Consider the following 18,181-nt stretch of genomic DNA (forward strand, 5'->3'; position numbering starts at 1 on the left):
GGATAAGAAGGACAGCAAGTGTGATCAAATGACTCCATGATGGTGCAGAGTAATAGGCTGAAGAATGTTCAGCCCTCAATGGAACTGCACCCCGATAAGACTCAAGGATCACCAAGGAAGAGGGCAGGAAAGAGCATAAGAGGTGGTGGGTTACTATAAGGAAACGATGTGTTCTGGACACAGCAGAGCCACTGTACATATAGTACATGTAGTTGGCAACAATCCGCAGGAAACCTGTACAAGCCAAGACAGACTAAATCCTAGCCTGGAGAAGGAAGTTAGGCAGGAAATCCTACCCACTAGCCATGGAGCTATTGGCAACTGTCAGCTGCTGAAAGAGGGCAGAGTTAGGGAAAGGGATGAGTAGAATTCAAAGCACCTTATATGAAACTCTCAACTAATAAGTATTTGTTTAAAAGTAACTCCATGATCAACTTGAAGGACAAGAACAGAAGGGAAGATGCCTGAGATTTACTGAGCATCTTAAATGACAAAGACAAGCTCATAAAAATGCAAATCATTTGAAAACAGAAAGCTCTAATAACGTTCTTTTCAAGAATTATTCAGACAGAAAAGAAAACGAGGAGAGAGTAAGAAAGGGAGAGGAAGTAGTTACAGAACTAGAGTACAGATTCGCTAGACCTGAGAAGTCACCTAGAGATCAGGTTTAGTTTTGGACATGAAAAATACGTACTTCGATCTATAAGAGGACATAATAGAAAACTGTCAAGCTGTAATTATTTCTATGACTAAATTATAACAGGGACTGCAAACTGACAGCACCGAGGCTATCTCAAATATAAGATGTAGATATTCGGAAAAAAGAAAAACTGAATCCAGATTTCCAATGTGATCTTCATTAAGTAAGTTTCCCTAGCTGGGCAAGTGCTTTCCTCAAATACACTCTGATCGGGTTCTTCAAGATGAAAGTTAATTTTCTAAAACTCGGCATCTAGTGTTAACTTTTACAAATAAGTCCAAAGCCAGGAAAAATTGACTATACCTTATCAATATAGAAGGAAATGGCTGAGGGAGGAGACTAGAACAGTCTGCAAAACCAGAGCCAACTAGATCTGGAGGGAGACACTCAATAAAGGTGGCACTAAACTTGGCAAGCCAAAGTAACCAACTTAACAGTGGTGTTTGTGCTCAGAGGTGTGGAAGCACCGGACTGCTCTGCTCACCAGGAAGAAGTGTCGGAAGGCTAAACCAGATGACTCAGATTCAACCCCTGGGCTAACATGGTGCAAAGGACCAACTCCTGTAATTCTCTGACCCCAACAAGCACACTGCTACACAAGCACCCAACACACACAAATAAATAATCAAATAAAATTTAAAAATTTAAAGAGAGAGAGCCATGTTTCTGTCACATTGTTGAAGTATAAATGTCACAAAGCCTGAAATGCAGAACATGTTTGAAAACTGCAGCTTTACAAACATGAAACATTTCTCCCACACAGACAAAAAAGGCTAACTAGGAAGAATGGATAAGAAAATACTACACTTTTTAAAGGTCCAAGAATTAAACAATAAAAGAATACAAAAGTACAAGAATAAATGCAACATAAAAATGCAGGCACTTCTTATCATGCAGGGTGGTTCTCTCACCTTGTTCCTTAAAAGAAAATATAAATTGAAACTACATAATGTACCATTTTTAGCCTATCAGTCCTAAAATTTAGTAACAATCCCTTTAAAACACTGTTAAGAGACCAGTATTCCAAATAACTCCACTCAACCTAGTCAAAGTAAACTGTAAATACATATCAAAATTTCAAGTTATATACAAAATAGCAACTGCTGTGGTACACACCTGTAATTTCAGCACTAGGAAGGAGGTGGGGGAGGATCAGGAGTTCGGGGTCATATTCAGCTACAGAGTTCAAAGCTACAAGGTTTATAGGAGACCCTATCTTAAAGGCAGAAAACAACAGAATGAATGTACCATGTACCTTCTGACAAAGAATGAACTCTGAATAAGATCTGCAGATGGGGTAATATTATTAATCAAATTTAATTTCCTGATGTTCATCAACTGTTATGTATAGTTACACAGAAAGACATCCTTTCCTTTAAGAAATGTGCATCAAAGTATTTACAGTGAAAGGGTGTACCCCGAATCACTTGGAAAATTCATTCTGGAGAATCTGGATGAATGCTATAGGGGAATCCTTTGTGCTCTAAACCTTTCTGCTGAGACTGGAATTATTTCAAACTAAAACCTTTTAAGAATGTTCACACACAAAAATAAAAATGAATAAAATTAACAAAAATGTTCATAGAATTTATTATTTGAAACCTTTGCTACTTCTAGAAATGTAACCTGAAGATAAATTAACATGAGCTACAAACATCTGCTGCAATATTGTGTGAGTGCAAGATAAATAATCATATCCATTTAGTGAATAGTGAGCAGGTCAAATAAACAGAGAAACAGCCATAAAACTATGGCATATAACCAGGAAATTTTTATCATGTGGTAAAAGTAACCTGAAAAGCAAAATACATAAATTGCACCTTTGTTCACAGAAGGAAGAACTGCTTCTCCACCTTTCCTAGGTCATTTGCATCTTCTGAGGTATGATATGACCAAGTTCCTCCTTTCTAGACACTAACCATGTGTACTCACTGAGTTCTGTTACTCATGTGTTAGACACCATGCTACCCACGTTACACAGACTTTCTCACTCAATTCTCTTCTGTCCTTGCAATCATTCACCCCAACATAGATGAGAAAGCTAACAAGCTGACATGCAAAGTGCTAACTGATTGACTCGGGGTTCAGATGAAGACCCCTGTAGTCCAGGAGCCTGAGTGCAGCTACCTCAAAGAGGTCTGTTCTCCTGTTCTCCCAGCTTCCCATGGCAAACACTACACCAAGCTCCAAGGAATCAAAAAGTCCCTCGAGGTGACAGCTATCTCCAGGAGGGCAGGTCTTCAGTTGGAAACATCAGAAGTGCTAAGATGGATACCTGAACTCACAATGACTAACTCCAAGGGAAGAAAAGTGCTCAAGAACTTCTCTAGCAGGGAGTGGCTCTCTACTACTGGACCCTGTGGCCAGGTACTGGATGCCAAAACCTTTCTGTCTTCCTCACTCATCAAACAGCTTTCCCAAGAGACAACACCTGGGAACTCCATCTCCAACATGAGCAGCAGCCACAGCAGAGAACGAAAGGACAAGGTGGGCTCTCCCTGTTCATCGGCCCCGGCAGTGTAAAGGGGTGATAAAGAGGGGTGACAGGGAAGCTGCCTCGGTTTTCTGTGGTGTCAGAGGTAGACTTTGTATAATGAGAAAACTCTCATCACAAATGAAGACAGTATGGAGTGGTGGTAGCGCATGCCTTTAATCTCAGAACTCGGGAGGCAAAGGCAGATGGGTCTCTGTGAGTTTGAAGACAGCCTAGTCTACTAAGTGAGTTCCAGGATAGCCAGGCTGATACACAGAGAAACCCTGTCTCAAAAAACCAAAAAGCAAAAAACAAAAGAAGACAATAGTGTGTCGGTGTTAGTTACCTTCCTGGCACTGTGTCAAAATGCTTGACACAAACCACTTACAACAATATTTATTACCCAGTAGTTTCAGAAGTACCAGTCCACCATATAAGGCAGGCAAAGCAGAACAAAACAGCTCCTATCCAGTGCAAATAAGGCCCAACCCAACCACGCTCCTCCCACTTTGATTTTATCTGGGCCTATGAGATGGTGCCACCCACATTCAATGGGTCTTGCCTCTAATCCTTTCTGGAAATATTCTCAAAGACAAACCCAGAGAGATGCTTTCTAATCTCCAAAGACAACTCTAGATCCAACTAAGTGGGCAATCAAAATTAACTACCACAGAGAAAAGGTTAGGCTTATCCAAAGTATCAAGGGATTCTCCCAGACACCTGGCAATCACATGCTGAAGTTCCAGACCACATAACACATTAATGGTTTTCAGCTTCAAAAACAAGAACAGCAGTGCTAGATCACAGGTCAATAGAGTTGCTGTGGGAGATGCATGGGATGGTGTGTCTGAAAATATAATTGGACTCTACTGACAAAGTGAAACTAGTCCAGTCTTTGAATCAAGTACTTGAGCGTGTTTGGTTTGCCAACACTCACCAGAAAGATGTCGCCCTCCTGGCCAGATGTTTCAGGCTCACAAGTGCAGAAGGACAGTCACCAAGAGTCAGCTGGATTCACTGATGTGGACTGGATATCAAGAGTGCTTAAGACGCACTTGGAGCTGCTGAAACAAAAGTGGTCCTGACATTGCAGTGGCTAACTCATGATGATCCTGCTCTCAACACGAGGCAATTCTGCTATGGGAATCTTGGTATTTCAAAGCAGCCTATATCAGCAAAAGTCAATGGAGATGTAAGCACATTGTCTACCATGAAGAAACTAATGAGAAACAATTCACCTTTCAAACGATGCTGAAGATGAAGCCATATTTGTGGACTAGAAGAATGGCTGATATCACCGTTAAAACTGGCTTACTTATGCTTTAGATATTGCTACCTGCTACTACTTGCCAAGATCTCAATCCTACAGGTTCCAGGAACAGATTTCATGATTTGTGGCAGCTGAACTGTAACAGTGACCCTGCTACATGTGTGTGCAATACCTTATAGGGCAGGGCTTTCAGAGGATGGTCCAATGGATGGTGCTTCAAAGGGTATAACTCGGTTACTGTCAGCTTCTATCACAAATATGCAGACACTCTTGTTAGGAGAGCTGGCAAGACAGCTCAGCAGTTAAGAGAGCTTCCTGCTCTAGCAGAGGACCTGAGTTCAAATCCTAGCATCCACACCAGGCAGCTCATAACCACCTGTAATTCCAGCTCCAGGGGAGTTGCCCTCTTCTGGCCTCTACAGGTACCTCCACATCCATGACATATATTCATACAAATACACATATACAAAAATGAAAATCAAAATTTTAATTTAATTTTAAAATCAACTCTTGCCAAATATGGAAAACTTCAGAATTGAACCTCAACACATCCTGCGAGCACCAACAGCTTTCTTGGATCGGTCTCAACAGAGAAAATTTCTGGTTTCCAGATGTATCCACTCTCAGGAAACCAAGCAATGCATCCTTGAGGATGCTCTGAACACAAATGACTAGCATTTCCTCTACTGAGGTAAGTGATGGTCACCTGTTTATTCAGGTGAGACAGTGGGGTGCAAACTACAGACAGTGAGACGTTCATGAGATAGCAGAGGCACCAAGGAGTCCACTGCCTTAGCAACGGAGCAGCTTTAAATTCTGTTAGAAAAGTTGTTGCTGACACAAGATGAACACATGGCATCTCTGGCAGACTTTCTCAACCAGGCTATTAAAGATGCCAGATGACCAGCAAAGCCCCCAAGAGTAGGCAGACCACAAAATATGGCTCTTCTAAAAGTTCTGTGGATTGCTCCGGGAGTTCTTGGCAAGTCTCAGGTGTGGTTCACAAAAGATATTCTCAGCAGGGCTGTGGACAGGCTCAGTCATTAAGAGGACACACTGCTCTTTCAGAGTTTAGCTCCCAGCATCCCTGTCAGGTGGCTCACAAACTCCAGCTCCAGTGGCTCAGACACACCTCCAGGTGTCCACAGGCACCTGCTCCCATGTGCACATACCCATACACAGACACATACATACTTTAAAATAAAATTTCAAAATACTTAAAGAAAGAAAGATATTCTTAGAAATGGAGTTAATGTGCTTCTTCAACACCAGACTACTTACTGTCTTAGGGTTTCTATTGCTGCAGCGAAACACCATGACCAAAGCGACTTGGGGAGGAAAGGGTTTATTTGGCTTACACTGCCACATCACAGTTCATCACTGGAGGAAGTCAGGACTCAAACAGGGCAGGAACCTGGAGGCAGGAGCTGGTGCAGAAGTCATAGAGGGGTACTGCTTGCTGACTTGCTCCTCATGGCTTGCTCAGCTTGCTTTCTTATAAAACCAGGACCACCAGCCCAGGGATGGCACCACCCACAATGGGCTGGGCCCTCCCCCATCAATCACTAATTAAGAAAATGCCCACAGACTTGCCTACAGTATTTATCTAGGGTAAGAAGTTCTGTCTCAACCACCTCATCAGTCACATGTTCAATGATAGAAGGAAGAGCCAGAAGCTCCTTCTTCTCAACTAGCAGCAAGGCGGGACAAGACACATCAGGGATCCTGATGATGACAGGTGCTCACCCCTCAGCTCAGTGTTGAGCTGTACTGTGACTAGCACTGGAAGGACAGGGGCTGCAAAGACATTAATTTCTATTCCCTCAATCAGTTCTGGAGGTTCACTGTGCAGCAGAGTGTGTCACGGGCCTGATTACTGTCATCCAAAGAGAAGCCAAATATCCATGTCCAAATATCAGAAAGGTGCTCTCCCTTGCGATCAGCAGAAACTCTGGAGAGCCACCAATGGACCAGGGAGATCTGAATGTTCTCTGGTACCTTTACCATAAACCTCGGTCTGGAAAACACTACCAGTGTTGGCTTACCAAGCTGTGCAGACACATGGCCTCAGATATGCCAAGCACCCTCAGCAAGGATGCTGGCATTATGTAAAGATGCTCTACAGATGACTTATAACTTTGTGAAATATGTCAGCAGTCCATGATAAAGTTTCAAAAAACTATTCCCAGCTCTGCTTCCAGGGAAAGAGGCCATAAGGACTAGATCTCCCTCTGTTTCCCTCAAATGCTGGGATTTTTAACACTGTTTCAGGCTTACTGCAGTGTATTCATTTGGAATCATCTGTAAACTGTGGATAACTCCTACTAAGTGGAGCAACCAACAGACAAAGAGTTTCTTGCTCACTGATCTGCTCTGCATCAAAAGCCATGGCAGGACCATTCAAGCACCTCAATCTCTTTATGGGAACTTTAAGGCAGATCTGATCTAAAAGCCATAAGACTGGAAAATGTTAGCCTTAGTAAAAATGAAATTAAATAAAGTAAAAAGTTTCATTTTTATGTGTGCAAGCACAAAATGGGTAGACTCTGTCAAACTAGCCTTTTGTAAATATCAATCACAATTCTTTAAACTACTTTAATGTGAATGTGTATTCCACAATGGAATGATATAAAATGATTTAAAAGTAGGGGCTATATAGTTCTTTTTACCAACAGATGTACACATACATATTAAAGTAAAAATCTAAAATAACAAGGCCAATCAAATCTAGCAATGTGTTACTTTAAAAAAATAAATAAATGGATGGGGTGAGGTTAGGTGAAGGGCTAAGGATGGAGTCCAGCACCTAGCATATCTGGCTCTATCAGTCCCTATTTCTTTCCATTCAGGGTAAGAGCATAGGGGAGGATTTTAACCTAAATGCAACATGATTTGTTTCACATTAATAAACCAATGACTATAATTTACCACACTCTGTAGTAAACATAACACAATATGATCACAAAATAAAGAAAAAGAAAGGGTGTTGGTAATACTCAACATGAGTACAAAGAACATACTTGGCAAAATAAGCATAGAAGAGCATTTCCTAAATCTGACTCATTCCCTTAAAACTGAGAAGGTAGCAAACTTCTGTCAGTACATCTATACAGCTCCATGTGTGCTGGGAATGTCTTTCTGTATGCTGCGAATGTGTTGCTCTGATTGATTGATAAATAAAACACTGACTGGCCAGTAGCCAGGCAGGAAGGATAGTATAGGTGGGATAAGGAGAGAGGAGAATTCTGGGAAGTGGAAGGCTGAGTCAGAAGACACTGCCAGCCGCCGCCATGAGAAGCAAGAGTAAAGTACCGGTAAGCCACAAGCCACATGGCAACACATAGATTAATAGAAATGGGTTAATTTAAGATAGAAGAACTAGACAGCAAGAAGCCTGCCACAACCATACAATTTATAGTAATATAAGTCTCTGTGAGTTTACTTGGGTCTAAGCGAGCGGGACTGGAGAAAACTCCAACTACATGTGTGAGAAGGACAAACTGATACAGTAAGAACAGAAATACTAGTCAGGTAGGATAGATATGAGCACACCCATAATCCCAGCACTTAGGAGACTGAGTTGGACTTTCACCTAAAAGCAACCTGTATGTAGGACCCTGTCTCAAAAACAGTAACAACAACAACAACAAAATGAATTAGCCAAATACAGTGATAAATGCTTTCAGTCCTAGCATTTGGGAGACAGAAGCAAGTTAAAGAACAGTCTGGGCTACATAATGAGTTCTAGACCAGCCATGGCTATACGAGGATACCATGTCACAAACAAAAAAGAATTGCAAAACTGCCATTGCTTTTACACAATAAAAATGCCTATACGGGGCTGGGAGGTGGTAGTGCACGTCTTTAGTCCTAGCAATTGGGAGGCAGAGGTAGGTAGATGTCTATGAGTTCGAGGCCAGTCTAGTCTACAGAGCCAGTTCCAGGACAGCCAAGGCTACACAGAGAAATCCTGTCTTAAGGGGGGAAAAAATGTCTACCTGGGAGCTGGAAAGCTGGTTCAGCAGCTAGAACTACACATTGCTCTTACAGAGGACCCAGGACCCACATCAGGGGGCTCACAACCACCTGTATCCCCAGGACCCACATTAGATGGCTCACAACCACCTGTAGCTCCAGCTCAAAGAGATGAGACACTTCTAGCATCCCTTGGCACCTGCACTAACATGCACATAACCCACACACAGACATACACATTGATACATAATTAAAATTTTAAAAGGAGCCAAGCAAGATGGTTCAGTGAATAAAGGCACTTACCACCAAGTCTGACCTGAGTTCAATCCCTGGACCCCTTCAGCTGTTAATACCCTGACCTACACACACATACCATACACACACACACACACACACACACACACACACACACACACACACACATGATAGATAGATAGATAGATAGATAGATAGATACATAGATAGATAGATAGATAGATAGATAGATAGATAGAGATATAGGTAGATATAGAGATCAATAAATAGTAAATAAAAATAATCTAAGCCAGGCGGTTATGGCACACACCTTTAATCCCAACACTCGGGAGGCAGAGCCAGGTGGATCTCTGTGAGTTTGAGGCCAGCTTGGGCTACCAAGTGAGTTCCAGGAAAGGTGCAAAGCTACACAGAGAAACTTTGTCTCGAAAAGAAAAAAAACAAAAACAAAAACAAAAATAAAACAAACAAAAAAAAAATCTAAAAAAATTGCATAGAAAACACAAAAGCATCTAGAAATGAACTGCCACAAAAAGAGACATTAAAAGTTGCTGGCCGGGCGGTAGTAGCGCACGCCTTTAATCCCAGCACTCGGGAGGCAGAGGCAGGCGGATCTTTGTGAGTTCGAGGCCAGCCTGGTCTACAAAGCGAGTTCCAGGATAGCCTCCAAAGCTACAGAGAAACCCTGTCTCAAAAAAAAAAAGTTGCTGGATTCACAATTAATACATGTAATCACCTTTCCATATACCAACCAAAAGCAGGAAAAGCAATCTAACAACAATTCATGCCCCCAAAAACAAGATAAAAGAATAAGTCCAATAGAAAATTTGCCAGATCTTTAGACTCTAAGACATCAATAGGAAGAAAACCACATTCACGGGTATAAAAGATACTAGGGACTAATTTCATCATTAAGCTAACTGGGAGTGGAATCACACCTGTAAGTGTTTCCAGAGAGATCTAACTGAAAAAGAAAGACCCACCCTGAATGTGGGGAATGTGAGTGGTCAAATTCCACAGACTGGGGTGCCAGGCTGAATGAGAAAAGAGAAAGTGAGTTGAGTACCAGCATCCATCACTCTGCCTCCTGACATGAAATGACGCAATGACACCAGCTGCCACAGTTTCCCCATTATCATCTGCTCTCTGAAATCATGGCTGAAATAATCCCTTCCCAGATTAAGTTGCTTCTCCCAGAAACTTAGTCAGAGCATTGGAAAAGGACTCATGAAGATTATTCCTCACGCAGTGGCCTGCAGACAGATCTGAGAATATCTTTACTTTAGCACAACTAGACAAGAGCTGTGATCACACACGTAAAGGGTTTCACACCATGGGCTCTGAATTTGCATCTGTTCATTAGAAGCATATGTAGACAAAAAGGTTTGTCCTTCCCTTTTCCTTCAGACCGTGAAGTTCAGATGCTCCATCTCACCACCCCATTTCTCTCACAGGGAGCAATGTACCAGATCAAGGGAACCAAAGAATGCTGTTGTGATGTTGGTTGAATGAGAAACCAGTGTTCCCCATTCACATGTCATTGTGCCCACAGAGATGGCCATGTTGCCCAAGACTTACAGTCACAGAAGAGGTCTGTACAGCACAGGACTCTTGGCGAACACCTGCTGCTGTGAAAGAGCAACAAGCAACCCAGGGCAGCCAACTGAGACCACACTCCAGGCCAGAGGCAGTGCAGCAAAGACATTGCCAACAATCCTCATCGAGCATCACACCATCCAGCAGCAGTATGCTGGATAGATGGGGTCGGAAAGAGCTCAGTCGAGAGCCTTCATGCATCACACTAAAATCAGTCTTGAGAGATAGCCAGTTTATAGTGACTTGAAGGGTAAAGACAAAGACATTCTCTATGCAGAAAGGCCCCTAAAAGCAGGGTTGGGATAGCAGGAATCCAGCTGTAAAGTAGGAGGATGTCTAGAACAGCACAAGAAAGCCTGAGTACAGGCTGGGCCAGGTGAAGGAAGACCCAGAACAGTGGAAAAGGGTCGGCAAGGAGTAAGACAGGCTGGCAGTTCAGGTGGAATAGGCCTGAAAGCTGTCAAGTAATTCTGTCACCTGTGAAGAATGAGGAGAGTCTTCCAGGAGGCTGTGGGGTAAGGGAGCCACAGGGCAAGTAGCAGCCAGAGCAAGAATTGAAGAAGCCATGGATCTAGAGTTGCTCGAAGCCCCCAGATGAAACAGCAAGAAGATAAAGACACTCTGAGAGCCAGCCCTGTGCCCAGGCACAGGAAAGCAGCCTTCTGAGAAGGAGGACATGAAGAACTGTGTGGTTATCACTCTTCTCTTCTCAACACCAGTCAGCTATAGTGAAGATGCAGAGCCTGATGTGAAGACATCACTTCAGGAAAGTGCAGGCACATTTCCTAACACAAGCATAACACCATCAAAGTATCTGAGAGGAAAAGTATATAGTAAATTACCAGGCAGAAACGGTGACTTCTTCTTCATAATTTTTTTCTCTTTCTTATCCATCTTCTCAGGGCTTTCCTGTCCCTTTTCCTGCTCAGCATCCATGGAATCAGCTTGTTCAGCAGAGACACTAGAGGCATGTGGACTCTGAGGAGACCCTGTGGACGTCTGAGCATGGCTGCAGTCGCTGGGAGGTGCTGCAACTGGAAGTGAAGACAGCCCACTGTTTTCTAAGGCTTGCTGAGACAGAACAAAACTATAAGGTTAGAAAAGGCGACAGCCCAAATGTGCCTACCAAAAGCTACCCAAGATGCCATAAAGTCTTACCCACAGAACGCTAACTCACTCCAAGAAAGAAGCTCTACAATTCCTCTCGGAGGCTGCAACACCTCTTCTAATACCTGACATCTCACCCCCACCCAAAACATGACATAAGTAGTTACAGTTCTTAAATTAATGGGATTAAAATAATTAATTAACATTCAGAAATCTTAGCTCAAACAACTTGAGGTGTCTCTAAACATATTTGAGTCATAAGTGACTTTGGGTCCACCTTTGAGGCACACCCTAACCAACTTATCATAAGGTACAGAGAAAAGAGGGCAGCCGCCTCACTGGGGGAAAACACATCTGTGAAAGCAACACTCTGGCCCAGAGCTGGGAGAACTGAGAAACTGCTACCAACATCCCTCCTCCTCATCTCCCAGAAGTGCTGGGACCATTCATTCACACATCAGTGACACAACCAACATCCACGTCCTCTATACTGTGCATGCCTAGGACCATCTAACTAGTAGACCTGCATCTCAGGAAGAATGAACACTTCAACTCTCTCAACAGAGATAGATGGACACAGGACAATCTTTAAAGAACCTACCCATGTCTAGTTAGCTCATTTATGGAATTAAAAAAAAAAAAAGGTTCCATTTTTCTTAAGTGTACAGTTTCTTAGATTAACAAATTGTTTAGAATCCACCACCTCCTGTTGGTGATCACATATTTTGTTACTACTACCATTTTCAATATGGCCACATTGTTAAACCACACTCCTTGCATCTCTACTGCTCATTAATAAACCCTGATTTCTGAGAACCCAAACATGAAAGCCTTGCCCAGTAGGTAAGCATGCTTCACCTGGAGGATGTCCTGGTTGATGCCCACTGTCACACTCAGTTGCCGCCCAGACTGTGGGGACTGCTGTGCCTCTACCGGCCCCGGCTCAGACAGTTCCAGAAGCTGCTGAATGACATCAGTCACTGCCTGAGAATTCTGCTGACCAGAGACTGATGAGACCTGGGCTTCCACCTGCTGCAGAGGCAAAGTCTGAAAGATCGTGGCCTGGAACACAGCAACATTTTCATTAAAAATGCATCTTCTAATTTAAACACAAACTATATTAAGGGAGCATCCTCTCTAATGGCATCAAAAGCTACTGCTGCTTCCCAAATTTAAAGCTGAAATGCAATTCCCCAGTGATTTCTGTGAAGCACAATGTTAGATCTTATAAGAAGACACTCAATAAACCCTTCCTCAACAGTCTAAGAGTTCTTAGGTGAGGGGTAGAGGCTATCAACCTTCATCTTTCCATTATCTACCAAAACAGACTGAGTGAATTAAAAAACCATAACATTAAGGAAAGACAGACATGGAGGCAAAGAAAGGGAGGGAAGCCAATGTGGACAAAATATTTAACACATTTCTGATATGCTATAGCCAAGAAAGTACTGGAAAATCCAGCCTGACTTCTGCCAGACCTCAGGAGCTGAGATGCCAGGTCCAATGTCGGTTAAGGGCAGTGCAAGTTAAGCCTGGTGCGGCAGAGGTGGACAGACTCACCTACATCTACAGAATGCAATGGCCAAAGGGAGCTACACAGTTAGTAACAATATATCTGAAGTCACTCACCAGTGACAGCAAGTGTACCCCAGCAACACATGGTGTTCCCTAATAACAAAAGCGACTGGCAGGAAGAAAATACTGGGAGGTCACTGTACATCCTGTTTTAGTCTTGTATTCGTAAAACTGCTAGACAAATAATGCTGAAACGATGCTACAGAATCTCGTGCCATCCTCCATAGAACCACAGGGAATTTACCTTCAGGCAATGGATGATGGATGGATGGATGGATGGATGGATGGATGGATGGATGGATGGATGGGTGGGTGGGTGGATGGAAGGAAGGAAGGAAGGAAGGAAGGAAGGAAGGAAGGAAAGAAGGAAGGGAGGAAAGAAGGAAGGGAGGAAGAAAGGGGGGGAGAATGGTTTTTAAAAAGAGGCCTACCTCTACCAAAATAAAAAGAACAAACTATCTAAAGAGACTTAGGGTGCTTTCTATGGCATTTAGTCCCTCAAACTAAAGTCCTCTGTGCTCTGACACCATACTGAAGAGTGGGTTCCCAAGGAAGAGGGATGGAAAGAACACGAGCCAGAGGCTGGTGGGACATGTAGCCAAAGAGAGAAACTGGCACAGCCTTCCCAGTCAGGAACTCACTGCAGCTAGGATTATCTGCACAAGGGTAGACACTGGATCCCTCGACAATTCACTATGGACGAGGGGGCCTCTGGGTCTACCCCTCCCCAGAGGACCACTAGCAATTCAGAGCTGCTGAAGGAGGTGGTGTCGTTCTCTAGGGGTGGAGCCACGGCTCCCGAAATTAACTCTCGGCCATGCTCAGGCAAAGCCTCACATACACTTCACTGACCACACACAGAAAGTAGAAGGGGCTTGTTGAGAAGACAAGGTCTAGCAGGGAGGGGAAGGATAAAAGAGACGGATGAGAGCCGGGCCGTGGTGGGCACGCCTGTAATCCCAGCACTCGGAGGCAGAGGCAGGCGGATCTCTGTGAGTTCCAGGCCAGCCTGGGCTACAGAGCTAGTCCAGGACAGGCGCAAAGCTACACAGAGAAACCCTGTCTCGAAAAACCAAAAAAAAAGAAAAGAAAAGAGATAGATGAATGGAGGGTAGTGAAAATGACTAGTCAAACAAAAGATTAAAACTTAAGAAAAAACAAGCAAACAGGTTCCTTGGTGTGGTGGCCATTCTTGGTTGTCAATTTGACTACATCTGGAAACGAACTAAAACCCAAAGAGGTCTGGGCATACTTGTGAGAGATGTTTTTCATAATTAAATCTTTTGAGTTGGGAAGATCCACCTTTAATCCAGAGGATTCAAGGTGCGAAGTTCCACCTTAAATCTGGGCCAGCCCTTCTATGGACAGACTATATAAGGACATGGAGGAAGGAAGCTGGATCTCTTTGCCTGATTGTCCTCACTCTCACTAGCAAGTCCATCCCTTCACTGGCATTAGAGCCTACTCTTCAGGATTCTGGGGTATACTGAAGACCATTCTGAGACAGCAGACTTGTGCACTGTGAAGCTATTGGATTCTTGGACCTTCTGTTGGTAGACAGTCATTGTTAGACTAGCTGGACCATAGCCTGCCTGTAAGCCATCTAATGAATTCTCTTTGGGGGAAAACCATATGATAGACAGACAGACAGATGATATATAAATAGGTAGATGATTGATAGATGGATTGATGGATGGATGGATGGATGGGATGGGTGGATAAATGGATGGATGGACAGACAGACAACAGAGATAGATCAGACAGACTGGTGATAGATAGATTTAGATAGATAGATAGATAGATAGATAGATAGATAGATAGATGAATGAATGGAGGATAGATAGATAGACAGACAGACAGACAGATAGACATTCATTCTGTAAATTCTGTTCCTCTAAAGAACCTTGATGAATACACTTGGTCACATGCATACAAAGTAAGCCTTCACCAGGTGTGCATGGCAATCTGGCTTAACTTTATCTTCTGAGACACAAACAGGCCTCCAGCGAGGGCAAGAGTCGTGAAGGATGGAAGAAGGGAGAAGAAAGAAGCAGATCAGATGCAGCAGGAGTGGATTTCTGAAGAAAGTAACACACTTCAGAAAAAAAGAGGTTTAAAAAAGAAACAATCCAGCTGGGTGGCAGTGCATGCCTTAATCCCAGCATTCAGGAGGCAGAGCCAGGCAGATCTCTGTGAGTTCGAGGCCAGCCTGGTCAACAAAGTGAGTTCCAGGAAAGGCACCAAAAGTACACAGAGAAACTCTGTCTCGAAAAACCAAAAAGAAAAGAAACAATCCTATTGTGGACGCAGCTCTCTCTCTCTCTTATGCTCACTCTCTCTCCTCTCTCTGTAGCACGCTCCCTCTCTCTCATACACACACAAGTTATTATCCAGATTATTTAGTATAACCACCTTTTGATTTACATACTGTCAAAGGAAATGGTGAAACTATTATTTGGTTACTGACATACTAAAATATTCAAAACAGAATGAAAGCTCTTCTGTACTTGGTAGTCAACTTTAACGACACTACATTCTATGCTTTGATTTTGTGATTTATTATCAACTGATCAAATATGGTAGAAGTTACTGATTAATCTGTTATAAAATCCTAGGAAAAACACACACATAAATGTGTGTGTGTCCATGTGTGCATTTGTGTGGGGCTGTGTTTTTCTGGGTAACATGTTTGAGTATGCCTGTCTGTACTTAGAGTCATTCCAGTTCTTAATACATGTACTGGAAAGCAGAATCTGATATTCCAAAAGACTTAGGAGATATTATTACTGCCACATGAGAAAATGAGAAACATTACCTACAACGCAGATTAACTCTTAAAGATAAATAAGGTTTAATGGTCATCAATAGCATTGACTGCAAGAATTGAACTCCATAAATTACTGATAATTTTCCCCAGTTCTACAGTTTAGATGACAAGCTATACATCAAGACTATGTACGTTTAGACAGATTCATTTTTATTAATTAGGAAAAAAAACAAAAACATTGTACTTAGAAAACCTTAACTGTACTTTTTGGTACTAAATACTTAACTTAAAGGTTCATATTTAAGATGAGATTTGAGATTTTTGTTTTTTAAGCCCCTCTAGAAATCAGATGATAAAACTTACCGTTATAACATGCGCAGTCTCTGAAGAACTTGTGGAATTCGAGGGTCCACCCATGTGCATCTTGCTGATATGAGTGTTTAAGCTACCTAAACTTTTAAAAATGCAGCTACATTCTGTACAGTTATAAGTAGGCCCATTTTTTACCTTAAAAAAAGGAAAAAGTTTTAGGTAATAGATGAACATATTTAAGTTATAGCAAAGAAAATTTGCCTAGAACTTGCTGATTCAGCTAGATGGACTGGCCAGCAAGCCCTCAGGATCTGCCTGTCTCTACCTCCACAGCACTGGGATCACACACGTGTGCCATCACACCTGGCTTTTTTTCTCCAATGTGGATTCTGGAGACTGAACTCAAGTCCTCATGTCTGCAAAGCGAGCACTCTGAGCAGAGCTATTCCAAGCCCTAGCTTTGTTTTTATTCTGTTGGGTTTATTTTGGTTTTTTATTGTCATTATTAAGACAAAATTTTGCTAACTAGCCCAGACTGCCCTCAAACTCACAATCCTCCTGCCTCAGCCTCCTGAGTGTTGAGATTATATGTGTCAGTTATTCAATTTTTGTTACATTTTTAGCTCCCCAGGTGGTACTTAAGGTTTAACTCCATGAAAATTTAAAGATACATATTTGTTTTTTTTAAATGATAGTTTCTATTGTACAATAAAAAAGTATTTGTGTTAAAATATTCCTTTATATTCTGAAATTAGGCCATAACTAAGACACTATAACTAATAGACACACTGCTACTAAAACAAAGTTTAAGCCAGGCACTGGTGGTGCACGCCTTTATTCCTAGCACTTGGGAGGCAGAGCCAGGTGGATCTCTGTAAGTTCAAGGCCAGTCTGGTCTACAGAGCGAGATCCAGAACAGGCACCAAAACACAAAGAAACCCTGTCTTGGAAAAAAAAAAAAAAAAAAAAAAAAAAACAACAACAAAGTTTAACCTAGTAAACACAAATGTTTCCTGGAGATCTACAATTAAGCCAACTGCAATCATTTGAGCTGCCCCACGCAGTAAGGCAATAATGTATAAAAGTGTGCCACGTGCCAGCTCCAGGCTGTCTGCATAAGACCAGCACTTTCTGTTATGCTTCTTGTCTTTCACTTCTTATACTTGACCGTGTCTATTGCTGAAACTGATGATTATGGTCAACAGGTCACACCTACTAAAAGTATTATCATTCTCAAATACTTAGTAAAAGTAAGAGGACAAGATAAGATTTTGTATTTCCCCCACGTATAATAAACCCAAAAGTGTCTGGTACAGTGGCACACATAATCCCAACACTCAAGAAGCTGAAGGACTTGCAATGAATGCAAGGTCAGCCTAAGCTACATACTGAGTACCACACCAGCCAAAGCCACAAAGCAAGACCTGTCAACAACAACAAAAACAGTAGGTTCCCATCAATGTATTTCTGCTAAAATAGGTTACTGTACATAAGCTCAATCTGTACTTTTCAAAACTGTGACATACTTTCTCAGGCTAGTCATGAACTCACTCTGAGATAGTGCATAAAGCCCAAACACCATGCTCACCTCTGAGTGGACCCTCTGCACATGGGACTGCAGGTTCCCCTTCTGAGAAAAGGCGGCAGGACAAAAGGCACAGGCGTGCGGCTTTTCTCCTGTGTGCTTGATCATGTGGGTCTGCAGTGCCCCTTTCTGGTTAAAAGCTTTTCCACACTCACTGCATTTGAACGGCCTTTCACCTAGCCAGAGAGAAAAGGAATCACCATGTGAGCATTTTAGGAGGAGAGAAATACACACGGCACATAAACTCAAAGCTCCAACCTATGGCTCCAGCCAAAACATCTCCCAGGGGTTCCGAACTCATGTACACAGGTTTCTCTTAAAATGTCAACCTGTCTTAGACAGACCTTTCCATACCCCAGGCAAATCCCACGGCAGTTCTTGCAGAGCCAATCCTCCATGGCTTTCTCTCAGCCTACTTACTCCCTGGTCAGCCCTGCTCACTGTCTCCAACCACCGCCTCCGCAGGGCCCAGCCCCATCCTTCCTCCTAAACCCTGAGCAGCCCTGGGGCTTCCTCCAGGCCCTATCCGGGCTGCCCTCAACAGAGGGACTCTTTCTGAATGATAG

At 42.7% G+C, this 18,181-nt stretch overlaps 1 protein-coding gene across 2 annotated transcripts in view; it reads right to left on the reverse strand.

Moving 5' to 3' along the window:
• Znf236 (zinc finger protein 236) overlaps positions 1–18,181 on the reverse strand; it is a 96,769-nt gene that overhangs the window by 55,827 nt on the left and 22,761 nt on the right. For both annotated transcript variants that reach the window (XM_036204582.1, XM_036204581.1), the window contains exons 6-9: positions 17,619–17,791; positions 16,082–16,225; positions 12,235–12,438; positions 11,112–11,340 (exon numbers count right to left, since the gene is read on the reverse strand). In XM_036204582.1, coding sequence (XP_036060475.1) covers positions 11,112–11,340; positions 12,235–12,438; positions 16,082–16,225; positions 17,619–17,791 — 750 coding nt within the window. The remainder of the gene's footprint in view (positions 1–11,111; positions 11,341–12,234; positions 12,439–16,081; positions 16,226–17,618; positions 17,792–18,181) is intronic.

The sequence above is a fragment of the Onychomys torridus genome, chromosome 13, assembly GCF_903995425.1.
Source record: "Onychomys torridus chromosome 13, mOncTor1.1, whole genome shotgun sequence".
Lineage (NCBI taxonomy): Eukaryota > Metazoa > Chordata > Mammalia > Rodentia > Cricetidae > Onychomys > Onychomys torridus.